This window comes from Ambystoma mexicanum, chromosome 4q (assembly GCF_040938575.1).
Source record: "Ambystoma mexicanum isolate Mex_15411 chromosome 4q, UKY_AmexF1_1, whole genome shotgun sequence".
NCBI classification, from domain to species: domain Eukaryota; kingdom Metazoa; phylum Chordata; class Amphibia; order Caudata; family Ambystomatidae; genus Ambystoma; species Ambystoma mexicanum.
In genome coordinates, this window is record NC_090928.1 from 855,614,522 (window position 1) to 855,635,963 (window position 21,442).

The following is a 21,442-nucleotide window of genomic DNA, read 5'->3' on the forward strand; positions in this document are numbered from 1 at the left end:
AGGAGGGAGGAGAGGCAGGATAGAGAGGCGGTACCCCGTGGATACTACGGAGAGGATCCAGGGGTCCGTTAAATTCTGGCACCAGAAATGTGCGTGGAGAGCTAGCCTGTCCCCCACTGGAGACACATGGACCCGAAGGGGCGTGTCATGCCTTTTTTCCCCATCAGAGGCTGTTGCGGAAGAGGGGGGACTGGAAAAGGCCCTTGCCACCCCACCCCCTTTTTGTTGCTTGCACCGGTTCTGAGACTGCGAGCGGTCCGGCGGCCTGGATCTCCACTCCTGGAATCCGCAGAACGCTTCGTACGTACGACCCCTTTCGGAACGCTGCTGAGATTGGGTGTGCGATTTGGGTATGGTTTTGTCAGGATGGATAAAGACTTGCCTGTTTGTGAGCAGTTTTTCTTTTTGTCCATCTCTTCGTCCCTGGAGGAGTGGAAGAGGTCCCCCCTTTCGAAGGGTAGATTTAATATGCGTTCCTGGACGTCCGGGTTGAATTTTGGTACCCGGTGCCAGGCTGTCCTTCCCATGTCCGTGGCAATACAGACAGCACGGCCGGAGGTGTCAATATGGGCCACGGAGGATTCCATGAGGTCATGTGCCACCAGCTTGGCCTCGGCCAGCCCCGCCTTAAAGCGTGATTGGGTCTGAGTAGGGAGTTCCAGGAGGCAGTCTGCAATTTCCAACCATAACCTTTGGTTGGCGGCAGCCAGCATGGCATCGGTGTTGGCCTGACGAAGATGCAAGGATGTGTTGGAATAGAGCTTCTTCCTGTACGCCTCCAAGATCTTTTCCTCCTTGCCTAGCAGTGCCGCAGAGGAGGAGGCTGAGGACGACTGAGGCTTGGAGTATAGTGATGCTGCAGCGATCACCGAGGAGTGTGGCTGAGGATGGGCCGAGAGCCAGAGTGTATCCCCCTCCATCTGCCTGTACTTGGCATCCAGACATCGATTGACCGGCTGGCTCGAGTGGGGTTTGAGCCAGCCCTTCTTGGCCAGGGAGACTACATCGGTTTGCAGTGTAATCCCCGTTTTGGCAGAGGGGCATTGCGTGAGGACTTCCGGCAGAACCCCCTCTGCGGGTTGCTTGACCTCGGGTTGGGCTAGGACCAGATACTCTGCCATCCCAGCCAGACGTTCGTGGAAGGCCCTGGCTGAGGATGGCGTGTCCGGATCCTCCTCCTCATCCGTATCCTGTGGATCAGGAGGATCCTGTTGAGGAGGAGGAGTCGTTGGCGCCAGAGGCTGGGGTACAGAGACCACAGCCAGAGGTTGAGGAGGCGGCAGAGGCTAATACAGAGCCGCCGGAGGAGCCGGAGGAGGCGGCTGCGAAGGGGCCTGGGGCGCCGGCGGAGGCGTTTGTGGTGCCGCTAGCATTGCGGGAAGGACTTCCCTGATGGCATCTTTGAGGATAACTCCCATCCGAGGTGACTTCATGAGGCCGAATAACCCCTCTTCACTGGCCGAGGAGGTAGCAGGGGTGCCGACGGGGTAGCTGGGAGCTGCTGGAGCCACTGCATACCCTGCCCATATGGACGCAGAGGAAAGCTGCCCTGTGCAAAAGAGGGATAGGCTGTAGGCCACGTACCTGGTTGAGGCCAGTCCCACCTTGATACTCGTTCTTCGCTGAATTCTTGGAATGGCGGACAGGTGCCTCTGTCTGGCACGGTGGCCATCTTGTCGAGCTGCCTGCCACGTGCCTGCGACGTGTTACTCAGTCCGCTGGGTCCGGCCTCCTCCAAGACTCTTGTGTGTGGATCACAAGACCTACCCTGCTCCTCGGGCCTGGGCCCGTAGGTGGGACACCCTTAACCCGGGGGTCAGTAGAGCTGCGTTTAGGCATCCCCTCAGACGTATTGCCGGTACTAGGGCGTAGCCCCGCGGCCATGGTGCCGGTACAAGGGCGGAGCCCCTCGGGTGAAGATCCGGTAAAAGAACCTTCCGGTCCCTCAACACCGTCAACGGGAAGATCCGACGATCCCTCAGCCCGAAGGCCGGTAGCTGCAGCAGCCTTGGTGCATGTGCTGGTAGAAGGACCTGGCCGGTCCCTCCCATGCGGGAGAGTCCCTGGGAAGGAGTCTCCTTGGGGGTTGTGCGATGGAGAATATAGGCGCTACCTTGGGCTTGGTTCGATGTTTCACAAAGTTCTTGAGGTCCTCTGGAGGCGACTTCTGGAAGAGCTCCCTCCAGCTGGTTAGTCTGTTCTTCAGCGCTTTCGAGGACAGCGAGCCACACACTGTACATGCTTGCCAACCGTGGTCTGGGCCAAGGCAACGTAGGTCAAGGGCATGGGGGTCTGAGGTTGGGAAGAGCCCGTTGCAGGATGGACACCTGCTGAACCCTGTGGAAGTCGACATGCACTGGGGAGGGGCGCGACGCCTGACGACCGAGTACTGAATGATAAAAAAGACAGAAGAAGTATCCGTGCATGGAATTACATGTCCGAAGCCAATCCCAGAAGCGCTGGTGAATTCGGCCCGTTCCAGTCGACGCGGAAAAGGGGACTAGGGTGTGGGGCCAGAGGGCAGAGTCAGGGCAGCACATGCTCCCTGGGCCGCACCCATGCGCGCCTCTAAATTTAAAGGGGAAGACTTTTTTTCTGGTGAAAAAGATCCAGTCTCCCGTCCCTTGGAAGGGACGCCCGTGCAGTATGGAGTAAAGGGGACGGGACATAAGAGTAAGACGGGACTAGCGTCATAGAGGGTCATTATTGGCTTTGTGAAGTCTGGACTGTTCCTGGTATTCACATGAATGACTTACCATGCCTAAGGGTCAGCTTATTAGGACATATCAGACAGACAGAAAGAATATTTTTAATGTTGGTGGCACAGTTATCATTAACTTCCCCTTCTAGAAGCATTAAGCTTACTCTAGTTAGGGGAAGATCTGACCGTTGGTAACAACGGTGTGCCACCTACCTAATAAGTCTAGAAATAAATTTTTGACCCTCGAAATATATCTATAGCTCTTGGTTATATGTGTTACTTAAATAATTGCCCCTTACTTCCAGGTATTTTTAAATAAAGGTTTGTTCAACTTGACCCAACATTCAAAGACAACCTACTAAAGTGAAACTCATTATCCTGATACCTAGCTGTCTTTTTGTATTCTTTCCCGCATATATCTTGTGGCATACCCATTAAATAATGCAAATACTGAAGGTGCTGCAACAGTTGACCAATTGTTCAATTCTACTTTATGTTTCATACATGAAAATGTGAAGATGTACTGCGTTCATAAGGTAACATGGTACATATGCCACATGTTCAAAGTCCAGAAGTTGCCAGTATGAGATGTTTCAGTTGTACCTATAGCCTCTCACATAAATCTACGAGAAATTTGTTTACAGATTGTGGAGGTTTTTTTTTTTTTTAACCTTTTTGGTTTTTACAAAAATGCTAAGTTTCAGGAGTGGTCTTTCAGGATGTGCTGCGTGAATTTAAAGAGAGCTATATTACGACACCACTTAGGAAGAGTGATCAAGTTTTGTGGGCTTGAGCGTGCTCATTGGGGTGACCAATCCTGGGGCTCAAGTTCCCAATGTTCGTAGCAGACGGGGAGCCACTAGCATCTTTGTTGGCTTTCGTCAGGGCCAACGACAGGAGTTTGGCTGCCGTTCTGGACCATCTTGCAGAGTCACCGGCTATCAGTCAGGCCCACAAGTTTCTTCGTCTAGTGCTAGTGGATCGCTGATAAGTGGTGTCTAAAAGTTTGTCTCTCACGTATTAGTGCTGGACATTTCATGAGGAGGTGGCGAACCGTTTCCACTTGATCTTGCACACCGCACAGGCGACAGTCAGACTTCGGAGCCAGTGCTCTTGCTGCTAGAATTTCCGTAGTGTGCAGTAAGTTTAGTCGAGCACGCAGAAAGATCTTACTTCGGTTTTTTTCTGGAAATTTCTCGCAGTATTTTAGGGGCACTTTTAGCTTGTTGTGAGTTGGTGGGAGGTGCTTTAGAGACTTGTACTGGTGGGTTAAATCGACAGTATTTATCCAATCTTGCTGTTGTAGTTTTGTTTTGACGTGTCCTGGGTTGGAAATGAGAATTTCTTCAGGGCATGCTACTTCCTCAAGGTTGGATTTGATTTTTTCAACCCAGATAGTTAGGGGTTTGCAAGACCCTTTTTGAATTTCAGAGACAATGAGTCCGAAAATGGGCAGGGTATTTGGAGTCAGAATTTTCCCGTATAGTTGGGTTGCACTCTGCGTCACCACAGAGGCTAAAGACTGTAGGCCCAGGTTGCGCCGAATTGCTGGTGTTGGGGCAGACCTAAGACTGATTTCCAAAGGAAGCCCTCTATCTGGGTCCAAAACTCCGTTGGTAGATTTAGGTTTGCCGCCATCCCGTAGGTTAGTGCAGGGACTACTTTTGCTTTGTAAAATTGGAGTGCAGCGACCCAGGAGAATTTTCCAAATTTTTTATCGACTGCTCGTGTCTGCGATGTTAAGTTTCCTGCCTTGGTCCAGAGGAAGTTTTGTAGCGATTTTTCTCTCAGTGTGTTGTCCAGCATTATTCCCAGGTACTTGTATTCCGTGACTACTTCGATTTTTGCTTTGTCCAAGAACCAGGCGTTTCATGAGTTTTTCTTGCCTACTGTTTTAGATATGGTTAGGATTTTTGTTTTGGCAGTATTGATTTGAAGGTTGTTTTTTGCCATGTATGCGGCCAGATTGGCTAGCTGTCTTTGAAGACCTACTGCTGTCTGATCCATAAGGACCAGGTCGTCAGCATACCACAGCATTGATACTTTGTTAGAGCCCATTTTAGGGGGGAAACATCTGATTGTTTTTTCTGAGTCCTGAAAGTCCCCGATGAAAGCTATGAATAGGGCAGGCGCCAGGGGGCATTCTTGCTTCACTCCACGGCCAGTAAGAATTTTGTCTGATAGGATGCCTTGACGACTAAGCCGCACCCGCATAGATGTGGAAGCGTGCAGGGCCTTTATTGGTTCCAGAAGGCAATTTGGGCAATTCCATGATGTTAATTTGGCCCATAACTTCGATCCGTCAACCAGGTCGAAGGCTTGAGAGAGGTCTATCATAGCCATGAAGACTTTCGGCGCCCCACTCTTTACCTTTGCCTTAATGATGTTAAGAATTAGCAGATTGATTGACGTGCCTGCGCCCATTAAGAATCCCATCTGGAAGGTATCTGATGCTGGCGAGTTTCTTGCCCAATCCTTGAAGTGGGACAACAGGAGAGAGGCGAAGATTTTACCCATAATGTCCAAAAGGACTATTGGTCTGTAGTTTGCCGGTAAGCTTGAGTCCCCCTTTATAAAAATCGGAACCAGGACTGCTTTGGTCCAAGTGCTCGGGATTTTCTTCCGTTGTTGGCATATGGTAAAGAGATCGCTAATGGCCTTGGACCAAGTGTCCGGATATTCTTTAATGTCTAAATTAGCCAGCCCATCCGGTCCTGGGGCCCTGGATACTTTCAAGTTCTTAATAGCTCTGGAGATTTCTTGGCGGTCTGAGAGATCAATCCACGTATCCGTTGGGTATGATGTTCGCAGTGTCAGTGGAGTTGGTGGCGGCTGGTAGAATTCTGAGAAGTGAATAATCAATTTTTGTTCTGACACCGAGTTGGAAATTGGAGGGGTTTTCAGGCCATTCGCGCTCTTTAGAAGTGACCAGAAGTCTCTGGAGTTTCTTGATAGCCAAGTGCTTTGCATTGCTTCTGCATCCTTCTGGTATAGAGTGGCGCGATAGTGTTTCAGCCATGCTTTGTAGTGTTTCTGTCCTGTTTGGAACAATGCCCAGGATTCGTTGGAACCTTCTTTGATTGCCTATTTTTTGAGTTTCCGCATCTCTTGCCGTTTTTCCATCACCATGTGGTTAAATGAGTGAATGTGGTTCGATGCAACTTGAGATTTGCCGGTGAAGTTTACTTTATGGGAGTCCAGAAGTGAAATATACTCCGGCCTTTCAGAACTTGGGTCTTTGTTTGCAGAGTCGTACTTCAGTCTGGTTTGACGTAAAGCGTCTTAAGTTGTCAGAAGACAATCAGAGGCGATTTTGTTGGTTATTTGATTCAATGTTGGCTTGGTAATAAGTTCTTTTGTGAGATGCTCCGCCCCATGACATCTGGAGAAGGTTGTGGTCACTGTTTGTTGTGTTTAACACTGTGAAGTCAATAAAGAAGGGAATCAAGCCCTCCGAGATGTAAATGTGGTCAATAGTAGCTGATGCCCCCAGTCCTTCCCATGTGGGGATTTGACTTTTGTTTTCTTGAAGGGCTGCTGTGTTGTGTTGATTTCTTGATTTCATTAGCTTTGACCAAGTGCGGCCCCGGTCGTCCAGCAGCATCCGCGGCAGGGTGTCTTTAGTAGTGATGGTTCCAAACCCACATTTCGCATTTAGGTCGCCGCCCCGGTCAACTCTAGTTTCATCGATGATGGAAGTTATGGAGTTGCAGAAGTTTTTGCTTGGGTATCAGTTGGCATTTTAGGTCTACGCGACGGAGGTCCCTTTCTACTTCGGCTGTAATTTCTTTTACTGCCTTGTTTTTGATATGCAGGTAGGCTTTGTGGTCCCGGTGGTAGGGTTCCACAAGGACTATATCATCTGAAGTTAGGTGTCGCAGTTTGTCAACTTTAGCCAAGATTTTCAGGACTGTTCTGCGGTTGAGGACTAAGTAACTGTCCTTGGCTGAGATTTGTTCCACCTTGTATAATGACGAATTGTCCAAGTTTATTCGGTCCTTATGCTCGGTCTTATGTGGTCTAGTCCTTTCCTTGTACGAGGGGACACGGGACCTGCCCTGTCGTTGCATTTGGCTATGTCTTGAGCTGGAATCCGTAGCTGCTTTCAGGGCCGGGGCGTTTTCTTTTTTCTGAAGGTCCATTAGAGCATCGAGGGCTGGCGAATTTGAGCGTGGTCTGTACGGGCAGGGTCTGTCTTTCCTTTGGCCTTCCGCAGGAGAGACGTGCGGCTGTTTCTGACTAGGCTTTGGGTGGAGCGCTTTTTTGGACGTCTCCCCTGGGATGTCTGGTGATCTAGGTGACAGATCTTCAGTAGCTGAGTGTTGAGAAATTTCAAGGAGGTCTTGAGAAAGGTTTCCAGCAGGGATAGTTTCCAGGTTAGCTATTTGGTCTCTTTTCTCGGTGGGTGGTAAAGTTTTAGAGCTCAGCTTCAGGGTGCGGGTTGCTGGAATGTCCACTGGCTGGTTACGGCCACGTGCCCGTCTAGGGTCTTGCAGTTCTTTAGACGGTATCCATATGCTTAATGTATCTGTTTCTTTGGAGTGTGCGATGCACCAGTTTGTTTGATCAGAAGAGCTGGAATTTGAAGAAGATGTGGCCAGCTTTGAGGGCCGTTTTTCGAAAATAGGGGCCATGTCTTGCTGTTTTCCATTAGCCATGGTCTGTGTAGATTTAGATTCAGTTCCTTGGGTGGAGTCAGTCACTACTTTTACGTGTGACAGTAAGATACTCTCAATTTTTTTCCAATTTTTTCCAGTTTTTCTTCCAGGATTGCTTCAGACCTATTTGAATTTTGGTCGAAGGCGGTTATGAATCCCTCCATGAAGGTGAGTTTGTCTTTCAAGGTGCTTATCATTGTGGTGTTGTCTTTGAGTGCTTCATGCATAGATTCGTACAATTTGGCGAATGGATTAAGTGCAATCGTGAGAGCTGACATGATTGAGAGCAAGTCTATTTTTTTCTTTGATGGAGATACTTTGTCTGACGAGCTAGGGATTTCACTCAGTATCCTTGTTTTGGGTGAAGTGATTTGGCCTCTTTCAGATTGGTGTTGGGCCCATCTGTCACTGGGCCTTCTCTCAGCAGGGGGGAGACCTTCTTGTTGAGAGTGTTGGGATTCTCCTAGAAGTCTGCTGGGTTGGCCTTGAATGTGAGGGCGAGTCCAAACGTAGTAATCTGCAGGGTGTGTTTTTCTGGGTCCTGAACTGGCCCTGTTCCCTTTATGCGCCGTGATGTTAGTGTCATCAGACGATGAAATGTTGTTTATTGTCTCGTTTGCTGACCTTGTCGGTATGCGGGGGGGGGTTCTCCTCACTTTGTGGCCCCTCCGTGACCCTTGACTTGTTTATACTGTGCAAGGCTTGAACTTCAACTTCTCTTTGGTCCATGGGCGGTAACGGCTTTGGTACAGAAGGCTGGCATGGGAGAGAATCTTGGGCTGAGGAGATTGACTTTGGAGCTTTTGTTCTTGGCGAGGATTCTCTGATCGCTTCCAAGTTTTCTTTTATGCTGCTTAATGAAGTATTCTTTCAAGGACGAGGAAAGCAGCGGGACCGACAACCCTTTAATGCCTCTCTGAGTTTTAGGCTGTATTTTACGGGTTTTTTTTGTCCAGACTTTCCTGGGCTTGGTTTTACTTTTGACACTCTCCTTTGGTGACAAGGTTTTATCCGCCTGAGGCGAATCTGATATTGGCGGTACCAGTACATCCCTGGAAGTAGCGGGAGGGCTGGTTCCCAAGTTAGTCTTTGGTGGTTGTGCTGTGTCACCCTTAAGGGAGGGCAAGGCTGCGACTTCCGCGGAACTTGATGTTGGTTTCGTATGCGGGTCGGCATGGTCGGCAGACTGTGCAGCGGGGCGCTGTTTTTCCCTTGGTGACACTTCAAAGACTGAGTCGTCGGGTGAACATCTAATTAGAGGTGAGGTCTCGCCGCCAGAGTCCGTGGTCCAGGACTCGTTCCTGGTATTCTTACGGGGTGTGGCTTCAAGTTTGGCATACTTTGAGCACTTAGGTGGATTCTGGACTGTGGATCTGTCGCAATGGATTTGAGCTGAATGGACTATTTCTTTGGAGGCTTGGTCGATTTGAGGCATCTTTGACTCACCAACGCGAGTGTCACGCTTTATTGCGTGGAAGCGCACTCCTGGAGAGAAGAGATGCTTTGGCATGCCCCCATCAAGAACGGCCGTCAAGGGTAAAGCACCCGGTCGTTGAGACACCCGCCGAGTCTGCCCTTCGGCAGATTCTGGCTGGGTGTCGCTCGCATTAGCGGTGAAACCGCCGAGCACAGTACCCGTTTGGTAGTTGGACGGCCTCTGGGCTTCTGTTGCAAGCGGACTTGTCGAGTGGGTTGATTGCAATTCCGTTTCCGTTTCCAGGTCATCTGCTCGGCAACAAGAGGAAGAGGTAGCCATTCCGTCGGTCTCGGTTTTGTGAAACAGCCTTTCGTGTTGAGTCGTGCCTTCGAGGGGAGGTCTCGAGGGAGATGAAGTCAGGTGAGACGGAGGTGAGCGGGGTCAGAATGTTAATGCCCGGTGCTGACTGTGGGGGAGGGGGAACAGGGGCTTTACTTGCTTTTCGCCTGGGTGCCTCCTTCAGATCTTGCAGGTCTTGTTGTTCTCCCAAGTCTTGAGGTAGTTTTCTACTTCGGAGCCGGCGGCTGATGTCATCTTCCGTAGGGGAAACAGGCGGCATGTTCGATCGATGTTGAGATTCCTGGTGGGCAGTGTGCCTGGAAGCGAAGTTCAGTGGCCAGTCCCCGGGCACCGGACACCAGACACACTGCTTCGCACACCACGCCGCGCTCCGCGCCTGCGCAGTCTATATGTAGGCAGTCTTGAAGAATAAGGAAATAGAAAGCGGACTGCTTTCAGTTATCAGTTCTCTGTTTGGTCGCAAACAAGTGTAGGGAAGGAAGAGCGGAGCCCGGTGCGGAGGAACCACGTTGGAGGCTTTCCTTTTGACATTTTGGATTTGCAGTCAATAAATACAGTTTCACAATTCTTGTTCCATTGACAGGATGTGCCAATGTCTGGTCAATACAGTTTATTTAGATGTGCACTGCATGTGGAGCATTGCGTAACCAATTTCAGAAGCTCCTTGTTTTGTATAAATCCCTGTTTTCGGTGTTAACAGTACCATTCTGTACTTGGTATAATTCTTCACAATTAGAAATGCAATATCGCCTTTGTCTTATCTTTTAAATATTAGACTAATCTTAATTATGTGGTAAAAGTCTTTCACTAAAGAGTCACTTAGAGTACAGCATTGACTCCTCCTGTTTTACTATACAGTATGGTTTTTTAAATTGGTTTTGATTTAAACTATGCATATATGCCGATTCTAATTTTATACTGCAATTTTCAATATACCTTGTTCACAAGGCAATGTTTTCAAATTTCTTCCTGCTTTCAGGTACAGCACACGTAATTTCAAAGTGTCCCATAAGCAATTTGCAAGGGAAATCGCACATTTGGTGCCCATGGTGATCACTATGGTTTGTTCATAGTGGTCACTGAATCCAAAAAAGTAAACATTAGCATTTTCGAAAAACATGTTATAATGTGAACAGTAAGCTACTGGTTGCATGGCATAGAAACCTTCTATTGCTCTTTCTCTGATCAAGAGTTTTCCAAGGGTGTTCCATCATACATTGTCAACAAAATTCTTGACATTGTATTTTGCTCACGCGACTGAAAACGTCAATTGAGCTTAGTGTATAACTTTATATTCAAAACCATTTCGACTCAGCTGGGTGTCTAATTCGGACAAAGGTTCTGAAAAGGATCCAATTCTATTCACAACGGGCCTTAAAAATTGTAATTCTGCTGTCAATCTATGTACTTTATCGTAGGCATCCTTCAGTGTAAATCCTTGTGAGAACCATTTATTGAAGAGTGACTAGGTACTGATCACTTGGGAGTTTCTCATGGCATTCAGGAGTGATGTAATTTTCGTTGGCTTGCTTATGTGATCTTCCCGCTTTAAGACCCCAATATTGCCTCCCTTTTGAGCCTCTTTTCGAAGTATATTGGTATCTTTTAGCTTTGTTCAGGAATGTCGATGTTCAATTAGAATTGTTGCAGAATTAAGTAGCTTTCTATTGGAGAGTTTTGTTGTTACCACCTCAACGATATCGCAAATTGTTTGCTGGTAGACTTTGTATGAACGGAGATTGTTTTTATTTTTAATAAATTCCTAGGACAAAACAAGCAACAGGCTGAAACTGATACTCAGTACAAACCCCACTCAACAAGTCGACCAATGTGTGTGAAAACTATTTGGGGTCTAGCACCTACGACTCAGGTAGTAGACATCTGAAGGTAACCACTGTGCCCCCCCCTCACCCCCAATATATACAACACAACTGGCAGGGTCACAGAAACAGGGAAAACTGGTGTGCAGATGTACACGAACTTGTCATATACGGAAATATAGTCTGTATGTCAAATCTGCCACTTGAAAATATTCTGTGAATTCCTAGTCAGTAACATGTGCTGCATGCAATTAAATCAAGCTGAACAGGTTAGATTTATTTATCACAATAGTCCATTATCCTTTTTTTAAAATACCATGTTTAACAAGAAGAAAGGCCTCATTCTTACCTGAGGATGGAAGCAGTTTCTAACATTTCCGCCATGAAAGTGGAAACTCCCTTTAATTGGCTATCACCGGCTCCCACACGAGCTAGAATGCAGTCCACAATGCTCACTTCTGCAGAGTCACATGGAACAAAGCAGCCAATTTGGGCCATGAGAACTATTACACCAGTCTGGCGAATGTATGTCGACTTTCCTCCCATGTTCGGACCTAACACAATTGACAAACCAAATATCAGTTTAAAAGGCGTTGATGCAAACAAGGTTTCCTGGTTTTCATCAGGACACCAAGTGCTGAATTTTACAAACTAATTCCTATACATTAAAGACTGCACGTGGTACAAAGTTACCTACCAGGACATGGGATGTGGCAGAAATAATGTGAAAAGTAAACAATCGAAGCTGAATTAGAGAAAAATAGGATATTCATTCTGAAGTACCTAAAAGGTGTACAAGAAACGGGAGGAGGAGGACAGTTTAGCGTTATGGTCCATAGCATTTCAACCGGATCAAGGGGGTAAATAAGCAATCAATGACCTCCAAATACTTTTCACTTAAGAATCAGGGTGCGTTAAATAATGTAAATACTGACAGTGATGTGACATTTGACCAATTGGTAAATCCTCATTTCATTTTCAGACTTCATGCATGAAAACGAAAATATTTTCTCTGTGCCTAAGGGAATATGGTACATAAGCCACACGAGTTCAGAAGTTGGCAGTGTGAGCCATGCTTTAGTTCCAACCACAACCTTAAACATAAATCTAGTAGAAATCAGATAACAGATTGTGCCGGCGTTCCTGTTGACATTTTGGATGTGCATTCAAAAAGTTTCACAATTCTTGTTCCAGTGACAAGATGTCATTGGACGCGTTCCCCGAACTCGATCAAATGCCTGGGACTGTTTAATCAACTGACTTAGCACTAGCAGACCCGGTTCCATCATCAGGTGAGCATGGAAAAGTATTGGATTTCCTCCCACTTATCTGACTTGAAAACAAGGCCCACAAACATTCCAACCAGGAGAGGGTTGCATAAATTATAAGTTACTCACCATAGTGACTAACGTACTCTAAGTCCATAGTCCCCTTTCCTCCATACTGTATAGGGGCATCCCTCGCGAGGGACGGGAGACAGAACCTTTGACCAGAAAAATCTTCTTGCCCTTTAAATTTGTAGGCGCGTGGGGGCGCGGCCCTGGGAGCATGTGCTCGCCCGACTCTGCCCACTGGCGCCACTCCTCAGTCCCCCCATTGACGCGCCGACAATGTTAAACATTGCCTAATGACACTAGTCTTATTGGGGGTGCGGGGGTGGTTGGACGTATGGAGGAAAGGGGACTATGGACTAAGAGGACGTTATTCACTACGGTGAGTAACTTCCGTCCCGTCCCCTTTCCTCCATTATGTATGGCCGATTACAACTGAATGTGGCCCCAGGGTGGAGAGGAGACCCTCCGTAAGCGAACAGGTTTCTTAGAACCGCCTGCTCAAAAGCCGTGTCTGATCTAGAGGCAGCGTCCAAACGGTAATGCTTTCAGCCAGCCAAAGGTGTGTCCAAGTGGCCGCCCTGCTGCTGACCTGCCCCAGCGCAAGCCGGTGGAAAGCGATGTCCGTGGCTTTCGCCCTGACCGCATGGGCTTGCAAATTGGCCGGAACTGGGTTGTGTTACCCCCTCATAGCCCTCCTTGATGGTCGCAACCCTCCAACGTGCTATGGAGGCCTGATAGCCAGGCCCTGAACAACCACAAATGACACAGAGGGCCTCTGGCTTGCGGAAGTCCTTGGTCCTGTCAAGGTAGTATCTTCGGGATCGGCGAAGGTGGTGGTTAAGACTTTCCTCGTTGAGATGTAAGGACGAAGTCACCTTGGTTAGGTACGCAGGGTGTGTCCGCAGGACGGCCTGGTCCTTGTGAAAGGTAGTGTAGGGCTCTGGGGCCACCAGAACCTGGAGCTCGCTGCCTCCGTGAACCGAGGTGAGGCCCACGAGCAGAGCTGTCCTTATGGTGACCAGCCTGATGTCTGCGGACGCCATTGGACCAAAAAGGTTTGTGCGCTAAGGCGCCCAACAGATCTCTATGGTCACACACAGGATGTGCTTTCTTTATAGGCGGGTAAAGCCTGTGGAGGCCCGCCAGAGGCCGCTTGCCCACCGGGTTGGCAGAGGAGAAGAGGCCCTCCTCCTAATTTCTGTAATCCCCTAGGCTGCCAGATAGGTGCAGCCTGTATCACCCTGTATGCCGGAGGGGCAAGGTGTGCCGAAAAGGAGAGCACCTCGTCCAAGTTGCAACTAAGGGGATCGATCTCCCTCGTTTCTGCCCAATGAAAAAACATAGACCATTTACTCTTATACTGGTGACTAGTAGCCTTGCTTCTAGTGCCCTGGATGATCTCTAGGTTATCCTGAGATCGGCTCAAGTGCTGTAGAGTATCCTGCTCAGGAACCATGCTGTGAGGTCTAGTTTGTGAGGAGCCAGATGGAGTACCCTACCTCCCCCCTGCTGGGTGAGGAGGGGAGCTGGGCCTAGCAGTAGGTGGATGGATGGTCGGTCCGATAGGCTGAGTAGCTCCGAGAACCACGGCATGGCTGGCCACCCCAGAGCTATCAGAATGATGCTGAGGTGCTGGGATTCCTTTATCCTGTAGATCACCATGTGTACCGGGGTGTGGGTGGGAAGGCGTATGCCGACCTGTAGTTCCATTGCATCGGGAATGCGTCGCCTGGGGAACTGGGGCCCTGCCCCCGCCAGGGGGAGAAATGCCGGCATTTCCTGTTGTCCCGGGAGGCAAACAGATCCACTTGTGGATGCCCACACCATGAGGAGTCCAGACCCCATGGACGCTGTAGTAGTCCAGAGTGGCTCCCTTGTAGCCCGTGGACCACCGCTGCAGGTCTCAGTGGAGAAAAAGGAGCAATGCTGAATGGCTCCGCTAGAGAGCCCTTCTCTTGATTCCATGAGGCTGCGAAGAGCAGCTGTAATCTCCTCACCCTGAGTCGCTTGTGGGGTATGGCCAACAGGGCTGCTGCCCTGAGACCCAATAGGTGTTCGTTATGCTCACCTTGTCTCTGCGGGGGCGTGGGCGCTGTCTGGTCTGTTCTAAGGCTGTTTTTCTTCACACTGGCTCACTGGTCTGACGATGGTGGTGCGGGAACTGTTGGTTCCGCTCCTAAGAGAACAGGGAAAGGAGATTTGGTGAATGAGGGGTCCCTTATATCTGCTCCCCCCTTCTTGTCCCGGGTGCTCGCTCCCTCACTGGAGAACACGTTGGTGGCTGACCTCTTGATTTGGGTTGGTGAGCTCTGCTTCCTGCTATTTACTGCAGGGACGCATTGTTGCTGATGTCCCAGTTACTTCACTGGACATTTATGGAGTTTAATGTCCCTTTCAGGTTTCAATATGCACCGTTGGGTGTGTACGTTCCACAAGGTGTGTTTCGTGCTGTCTGTTCCGTGATATCGTTCCATATGTTTGTGTCTCTAATGTCCCTCAACCGCTTCTTGATGAGTTGTCTGTTCTGTAATGTACGACTTTATGCACGGTTTGTTTTCCTTCCGTGATTAATGTTCTTTTGTCTTTTTTCCTTAGGTGAAATCTATGGCTGGAGTAGCCGTGAATTGTGCGGCGCCGGAGCAGCAGAGACGCGTGCTGAAGACCGAAGCCGGGTGAGCTGAGCTGAACACTGGAGCCGCGGTCACAGGTGTGTGGATGTGCACGTGTGTGCAAGAGTAGTTTGAGCGCGGCACGCGTCTTTGAAGCTCAGAGTTCTAACCTTTCTCGTCTTCCTTTTCTTTCAGCTGGGCGATGGAGATCCGAAGCAGATGGAAGTCGGGGTCGCCGGGCCTGGGTAAGTTGCTCGTTTCTTGTTCTCTCCGTTGCAGGGTGCAGGCAGAGGTCACGTTGAGCGTCACGTTGTTAGAAGCAAAGTAATGCGAAGCACGGACCGATGCCAGCATGAGGCTTATATAGCCAGGTTTGTAGCCACGCCTCCATCAGGATGGCTACGCCTAGTCACACCAAGTGCACGTGCTAATGGGCCCAAATGCTGCTTTACAAGGCCAGCCAAACCTAGTACATGTGCAGATGGAAGTTAACTCACACCAACCTCCATTCTTAACCCTTTTTATGAGCCCGAGGCGCCAGGACGTGGTCCACAAGTTTTTACTGAGCGTCCCATGAGAAAGAAGGGCAGTGGTTCTATGGGATCGCACCCAGGTCCCCACCACACAGATGACTGGGCATGTATGGCCCTGAGCAGCCAACCGTGACAGTGTTGGTACCACCCGGCCAAGGTGACTGGCCAGGAGAGGAAGTGAGCTGTGGATCTCTTGATGGCCGCAATCTTGTCCGCCGAGGGAAAGACTCGCAGAGCTCGTGTCCCAGATGAGGCCCAAGAAGGTCTGCGTGGGCTGCAGCCGAGACTTCTTGAGATTGATGGTGAACCTCATGCGTATTCATCAGTGCGGAGGCAGTGTAGTGGACTGTTAGGGAGAATTCTCACTCCTGGCTAATTTCCCTTACCTATAGAGTCCCCCAGCAGCTTTGCTGGATTCGAAGGGTTTATTTCTTTTTACCTGCTAAGAGTGAGACTATTTTTCCCACTCTTAGGCATCTTTGCTATGTGTGTTCTAGGCTATTGTTTGTGTTTAATGCCTATGGGAACTTTTCTCTCACCCATAGGAACCATCTTTATGCACATGTGTTACACAGCACCCTCCGTGCAGTGACACAGGGGTGTCGTAGCGACCCCCAAACATACTCCATACCCTGGGGCTGACTACTGTCTCCCAGGGCATGTAAAGTCTCCATTGACTTTACTAGTCAAATCCTATGAACTAAACCAGTACAACCCATCTTAAAATGGAAGTACTGGAAGGGGTTAATAGTTTTTCCCCTATGTTCATTTTCGAGAGAGTACCTTAAAGTCCCCCTCTACAAAGTTTCTGGCTGGTGGCAGAGGTTACTACCTTTTATATTCGACTGCAAATATTTTCCTATGGGATTTTCCCTTTGTTCGAGGCTAACACTTTTACTGACAGCCTCTAACATACCGCCAGTTTATTTTATTATTAACTTTACTCCGGTAGGTTTTATTTGCCAGAACTTTGATATAATTTCTTTCTTGAGTCTTACTCCATTTTCCTAACCCAGGTCGGGGATCCTTTGTTCGCTCTTTTGGCAGGCTTCTGCCAAGAAGCCCTCCTTTCGGCGCCTCTGAGTCTGGGGTGGGTCTGTTTGGGGGGGGGAGTAGAACCCCTGGACAGAGTTGCCACAGCAACTCAGGTCGCACTCTAACCTGATAGGCTGGAGGGTCTCCCGCCAAGAAGACCACTCCACTGTGTGAGTGACAGCTAGGCTGTATGAATGGGTCTCTTTCTGCATAAAGGCAGGGTCCTGAGGACTGGAAGAGCAAGACGTTGCCACTGGAACTATGGAACCGAAGGGAAGAGAAGCCACAGACATCTTCAGCACCTACACCACCAGTGAAGCCCTGCCGGATCGTCTCACCACTTTTCTTCCACATGACGAGAGGAGATCTTCAGCAAAAGAGCCTCCTTCCCTTGAGCTGGTGGGGCCAACCAGTTCACCCATCGCATCCTCGGACCTGCCTTGGTCGAATCAACAGTGCCCCGCGCTGGGAGACCGGATAGCCAGGCAGCCATCGACCCGGACTGCGATTAAAAGGAGCATACCTTTTAAACTTCGTTTGGCAGCTCTGCGGCTGGTTTCATCCCTGGGTAGAGTAGCGACTCGAACCTTCCTCCACGACGAGAGCCTCTTTTCCTCTGTTGGACCCCTCGACCTACAGGAACTACCAGGAACAACCGCCACCGCAGGAGCCACTTCACGTTTAAGGTACATTGTTCCGCCAGGCCGCCCTTTCTCCGTGGTAGCCCTAAAGGTGTTTTAAATCCTTTAACTACTTGTGGGGTCGGCCGCCCTCTCTCGTAACATTGTCTTTCGCATCGCATCTACCTCTTCAATATTCTTCTACTAAAGACTTGACTGCAGCTACAAGAACATTTTTGCTCCTAAGCTCTTGGTCCTGTACCTCTGACTTTGGCCCAGGCCTATTGACTCTCGCTGATTTGTTAGATCTGTTCTCACTAGATTGGTTTTCAATGAGAAATGTGTTGATGCACCTAAATCTTCTAAACCCCTCTTCCTTCCTACTGTTTTAACTTGTGGCGTGCCATTTTGCTCAGTTTTCATTCACTTATCTTTTGGCTAAAGTGTTACTGTGCATTACTTGTTCACAAAACTTCAGGGGAGTGTTGCTAGGGGGTGTCCGAAGATATTTCGGTTTAACTTGTGCTTTCCCTCCCTTTCGTTTAATTGTTAGAGTGCCATTTGTAGTTGGTCTTCACTGTGCCGTTTTGGTCATTTTTCACTCTACAGCAAACTTGTCTACAATTGAATAGGGAGTTGTATATACTTTTTCTTGAGTAATCTTAATTTACTTTATCAACTGTGATCTATGTGTTGGAACTAGAAGTGCATAGAATAAATATATTCTCTTTTTGATACAAAGCTTTGGTCAGTGTTTCCTTGCTCCATAGTATTGTACTGCCTATTGTGTAAACCCTGCATACTGCTCATCTCCCTCTTGAGATAAGTCTGACTGCTCAGCCACAGCTACCAACTAAATATTTGTGGTACAGACTGACACCAAAGGGGATTTATTGCTCTCACCTGTAGTCCTAATCTGGTGTAGTGCTCCCTAAGGGAACTGCACTGGATTCTGCCTAACATGGACCACTTTGGGAGAGTTGGCCCGGACGAGCCAGTCATTCAGATATGCATTCATTAACCTGGTAAATACCCTCAGTGCCGAGTTGAGGCCAAAGTGTAGCATCTTGTTTTGGAAATGATAGCCCATGATCCTGAATCGCAATGAGGAACGATGGGGCTGCCAAATCGGGACGTGTAGACAGGCTTCCTTCAGATCCAGGGAGCACATCCAGTCTCCCCTGTCCAGTGCTCCCACAATAAAAGCTGGCGTAATCATCTTGAATTTTTGTAGAGGGAGAGATTGAGGGTGGAAAGGTCCAACCCAACTCTCAGACCAGCCTGGTTCCTTTTCTGTATGGTGAAAATCCTGGAATAGAAGCGCAAGCCTTGCTGGGTGGAAGGGACTTCTTCCACTGCCTGGCTCTTGACAAGCGACCAATCTCCCAACAGAGCTGCTGTCCTAATCTGTGAGAGGCGGGGAGGAGGGAGGAAAGGAAGGTACCGCTAGGCGGTACGCCGTGGAGACTACGTAGAGGATCCAGGTGTCGGCAAAATTCTGGTGCCCAAAGTGCACCTGCGAGGTAAGCCTGCCCTTCCCCCCCAATCAAAGACACGTAAGCCAGAAGGGGCGTGTCCTGCCCCTTTTTTTCTCTGAGGCTGTTGCGGGGAAAGGGGTTGGAAGAACCCCTTGCCCCCACCCCCGTTTTGTTGTTTCCTCCGATGCTGACTCAGAGGACGGTCAGGTCGCCTGGACCTCCAATCTTGGAAGTCCCGGAACCCACCGAACGCCCGCCCCTTGTCGGAGCGTTGATGCAACTGGGTGCAGGCCCTGGGCGTGGTCTTCGTAAGAATAGAAAAAGACTTTGCGGTCTGCAAGCTGTTCTTATCAAACTCTTCATCCGTGGTAGAGCGGAAGAGGTCTCTACCCTCGAATGGAAGGTCCCAAAAGCGTTCCTGGGCATCGGGATTAAATTTATTATCCTGGAGTCAGGCCGTTCTTCTCATGTCCGTGGCGATGCAGTTGGCCCGGCAAGAGGTATTGATGCGGGTCACTGTGGACTCCCCGATATCCTGCGCTACCAGCTTCGCTTCGCCTAGGCCCGCCTTGAACCAAGCTTGGCTCTGAGCTGGAAGGTCTGGGAGGAAATCTGCAGACTCCCGCCAGAGCCTTGGTTAACAGCTGCCAGCCTGGCATCCGCATTGGCCCGACGCAGGTGCAAAGATGTGTTGGAGTAAAGCTTTTTACCAAGACTTTCTCCTCCTTGCCTAGCAGCGTGGAGGAAGAGTTGGCCGAGGACGACTGAGGTTTAGACTACAGTGACACTGCAGCGATCACGGGATAGTGCGTTAGAGGATGAGCTGAAAACAAGAGTGTATCCCCCTCCATCTGCCTATACTTGGTGGCACGGCACCGAGTGATAAGCTCGGCCAAGTGTGGCTTGAGCCACCCCTTCCTGCCAGGGCGACCATCTTTCGGCATCAGCATCCCTGTTTTGGACAGGGGTCTTAGGGTGAGGACTTCTGCTAAGAACCCCTCCCCCGGGTTGCTCTACCTCAGGTTTGAGGAAGGCCCAAAAACTCTGCCAAACCTGCAAGGCGTTCATGGAAGGCCCTGGCTGAAGATGGCGTGTCAGGGTCCTCTTCACCATCTGTGTCCACCAGTGTACTCAGAGGGTCCGGAACTGGTGGAGGAGTGCTGGGCACCATGGGATGCGGAGTGGAGACCAGAGCCGTTGGCTGCTGCGGCGGCTGGTGTGGAGCCGCCTGTGCTGTGGGAGGCAGGGAAGCCGGAATCAGAGGAGTCGGCTGGGGCAGCAGTGACTGCACTGAGGCCAGTGGCAGCAGTGACTGCGCCGAGGCCTGTGGCACCGGAACATAGAAGGAATGACTATGGGCATCAGTGGGGGGCCCGAGGGAGCATGTGCCTTATGGCATTCCAGAGGATGGCCCCCATCCGGGGAGTTTGCGTCAGTCCTAGGAACCTTTCAAAGAACCTATCCTCAGAGGCTGTAGAAGTAGCAGGAGATATTGAATCAGTAGCCAAAGGCTCTTGGGGGCTGAGGCGCACACTGCCTGGGGTGCAGGGGAAACCTGCCCTGCGCTGCTGATGGATAGACTGTAGGCCACATACCTGGTTGAAACCAGACACACCCTGTGAGTCCTTCCTCCACCCGCTCTGCCAAAGGGGGTATTGGGCGAGCAGCCATTTTGTCGAGCTGCATGCCACGTGCCGAGGTCCTGGTGCCTGGCTCGCTGCAACCAGCCCCGTCCAAGACGCTTAGTGTTGGAACATAAGGCCTATCCCGCACCTCAGGTCGTGACACGGGAGGCGTATTTCCCTCGGCAGAACTGCTGGTAGTGCTGCGTGAAGGTGCCCCCTTCAGACATGATGCGGGTACTAGGGCGTAGCCCATCCAGCGTAATCCTGGTAAAAGAACCTTCTGGTCCCTCAGCATTGCCACCGCGAGGATCCACTGGCTTGCTGGCCGGTAGCTGAATTAGACTCGGTACTCATGCTGATATGAAAACCTGAGCGGTTCCTCCTGCACGGGCGAGTCCTTGGAAGGAGTCTCCCTTGCGCGGTACGCTGGAAAAGAGTGGCCCTACCTTGGGCATGGATCGATGATTGACGAAGTCATATAGGTCCTCTGGAGGAGATATCTGGAAGAGCTCCCACCACCTGGCTAGTCAGTTCTTCAGAGACCTCAAGGAAAGTGCGTTGCACACGGTACAAGACTGCCAGCTGTGGTCTGGGCCAAGGCAACGTAGGCAGAGGGCGTGGGGGGGGGGGCTGAAGTTGGAAAGAGCCCGTCGCGGGATGGACCCCTGCTGAACCCTGTAGAAGTCATGCGCCGGGGAGGAGCGTGACGCCTGAGGACAGAGTACCTGAATGATAAAAAGATAAAAAGACAGAAGAGAAGTATCCGCGTGTGGAATTACATGGCCGAAGCCAAACCCAGAAGCGCTGGTGAATTCAACCCATTCCTGTTGACGCAGAAAAGGGGACTGGGGAGTTGGCGCCGGTGGGCAGAATCAGGCGGCCAATGCTCCCAGGGCCGTGCCCCTGCGCACCCCTAAATTTAAAGGGGAAGAAGATTTTTCTGGTGAAAAAGGTTCAGTCTCATGTCCCTCGCGAGGGTCGCCCCTATACAGTATGGAGGAAAGGGGACGGGACGTAAGAGTACAAAGAGGAATTGGGTGGTCTCCGACCTACCAGCTTTCGGGTGAAATAACCAGAGTAACCCGTTATCACTATGCCACTTTTGTGGAATCGATGTATAGGGAATTTGAGTGGTTATGTAACGCTCACCTGATTCCCGTAGAGGCGCCGGTCTTGACTGGGCGTATACCGTATCTTCAAAGGTGATGTATAACACACGGCTGGCTCTTTGGGCTGGACCTCTGTGCACTGT

The 21,442-nt window shown here is 50.0% G+C and overlaps 1 protein-coding gene across 2 annotated transcripts in view; it reads right to left on the bottom strand.

Annotated features, from left to right (window-relative positions):
• MSH2 (mutS homolog 2) overlaps positions 1-21,442 on the bottom strand; it is a 1,146,446-nt gene that overhangs the window by 257,224 nt on the left and 867,780 nt on the right. For both annotated transcript variants that reach the window (XM_069608417.1, XM_069608418.1), the window contains one exon: positions 11,306-11,510. In XM_069608417.1, the coding sequence (XP_069464518.1) occupies positions 11,306-11,510 (205 nt within the window). The remainder of the gene's footprint in view (positions 1-11,305; positions 11,511-21,442) is intronic.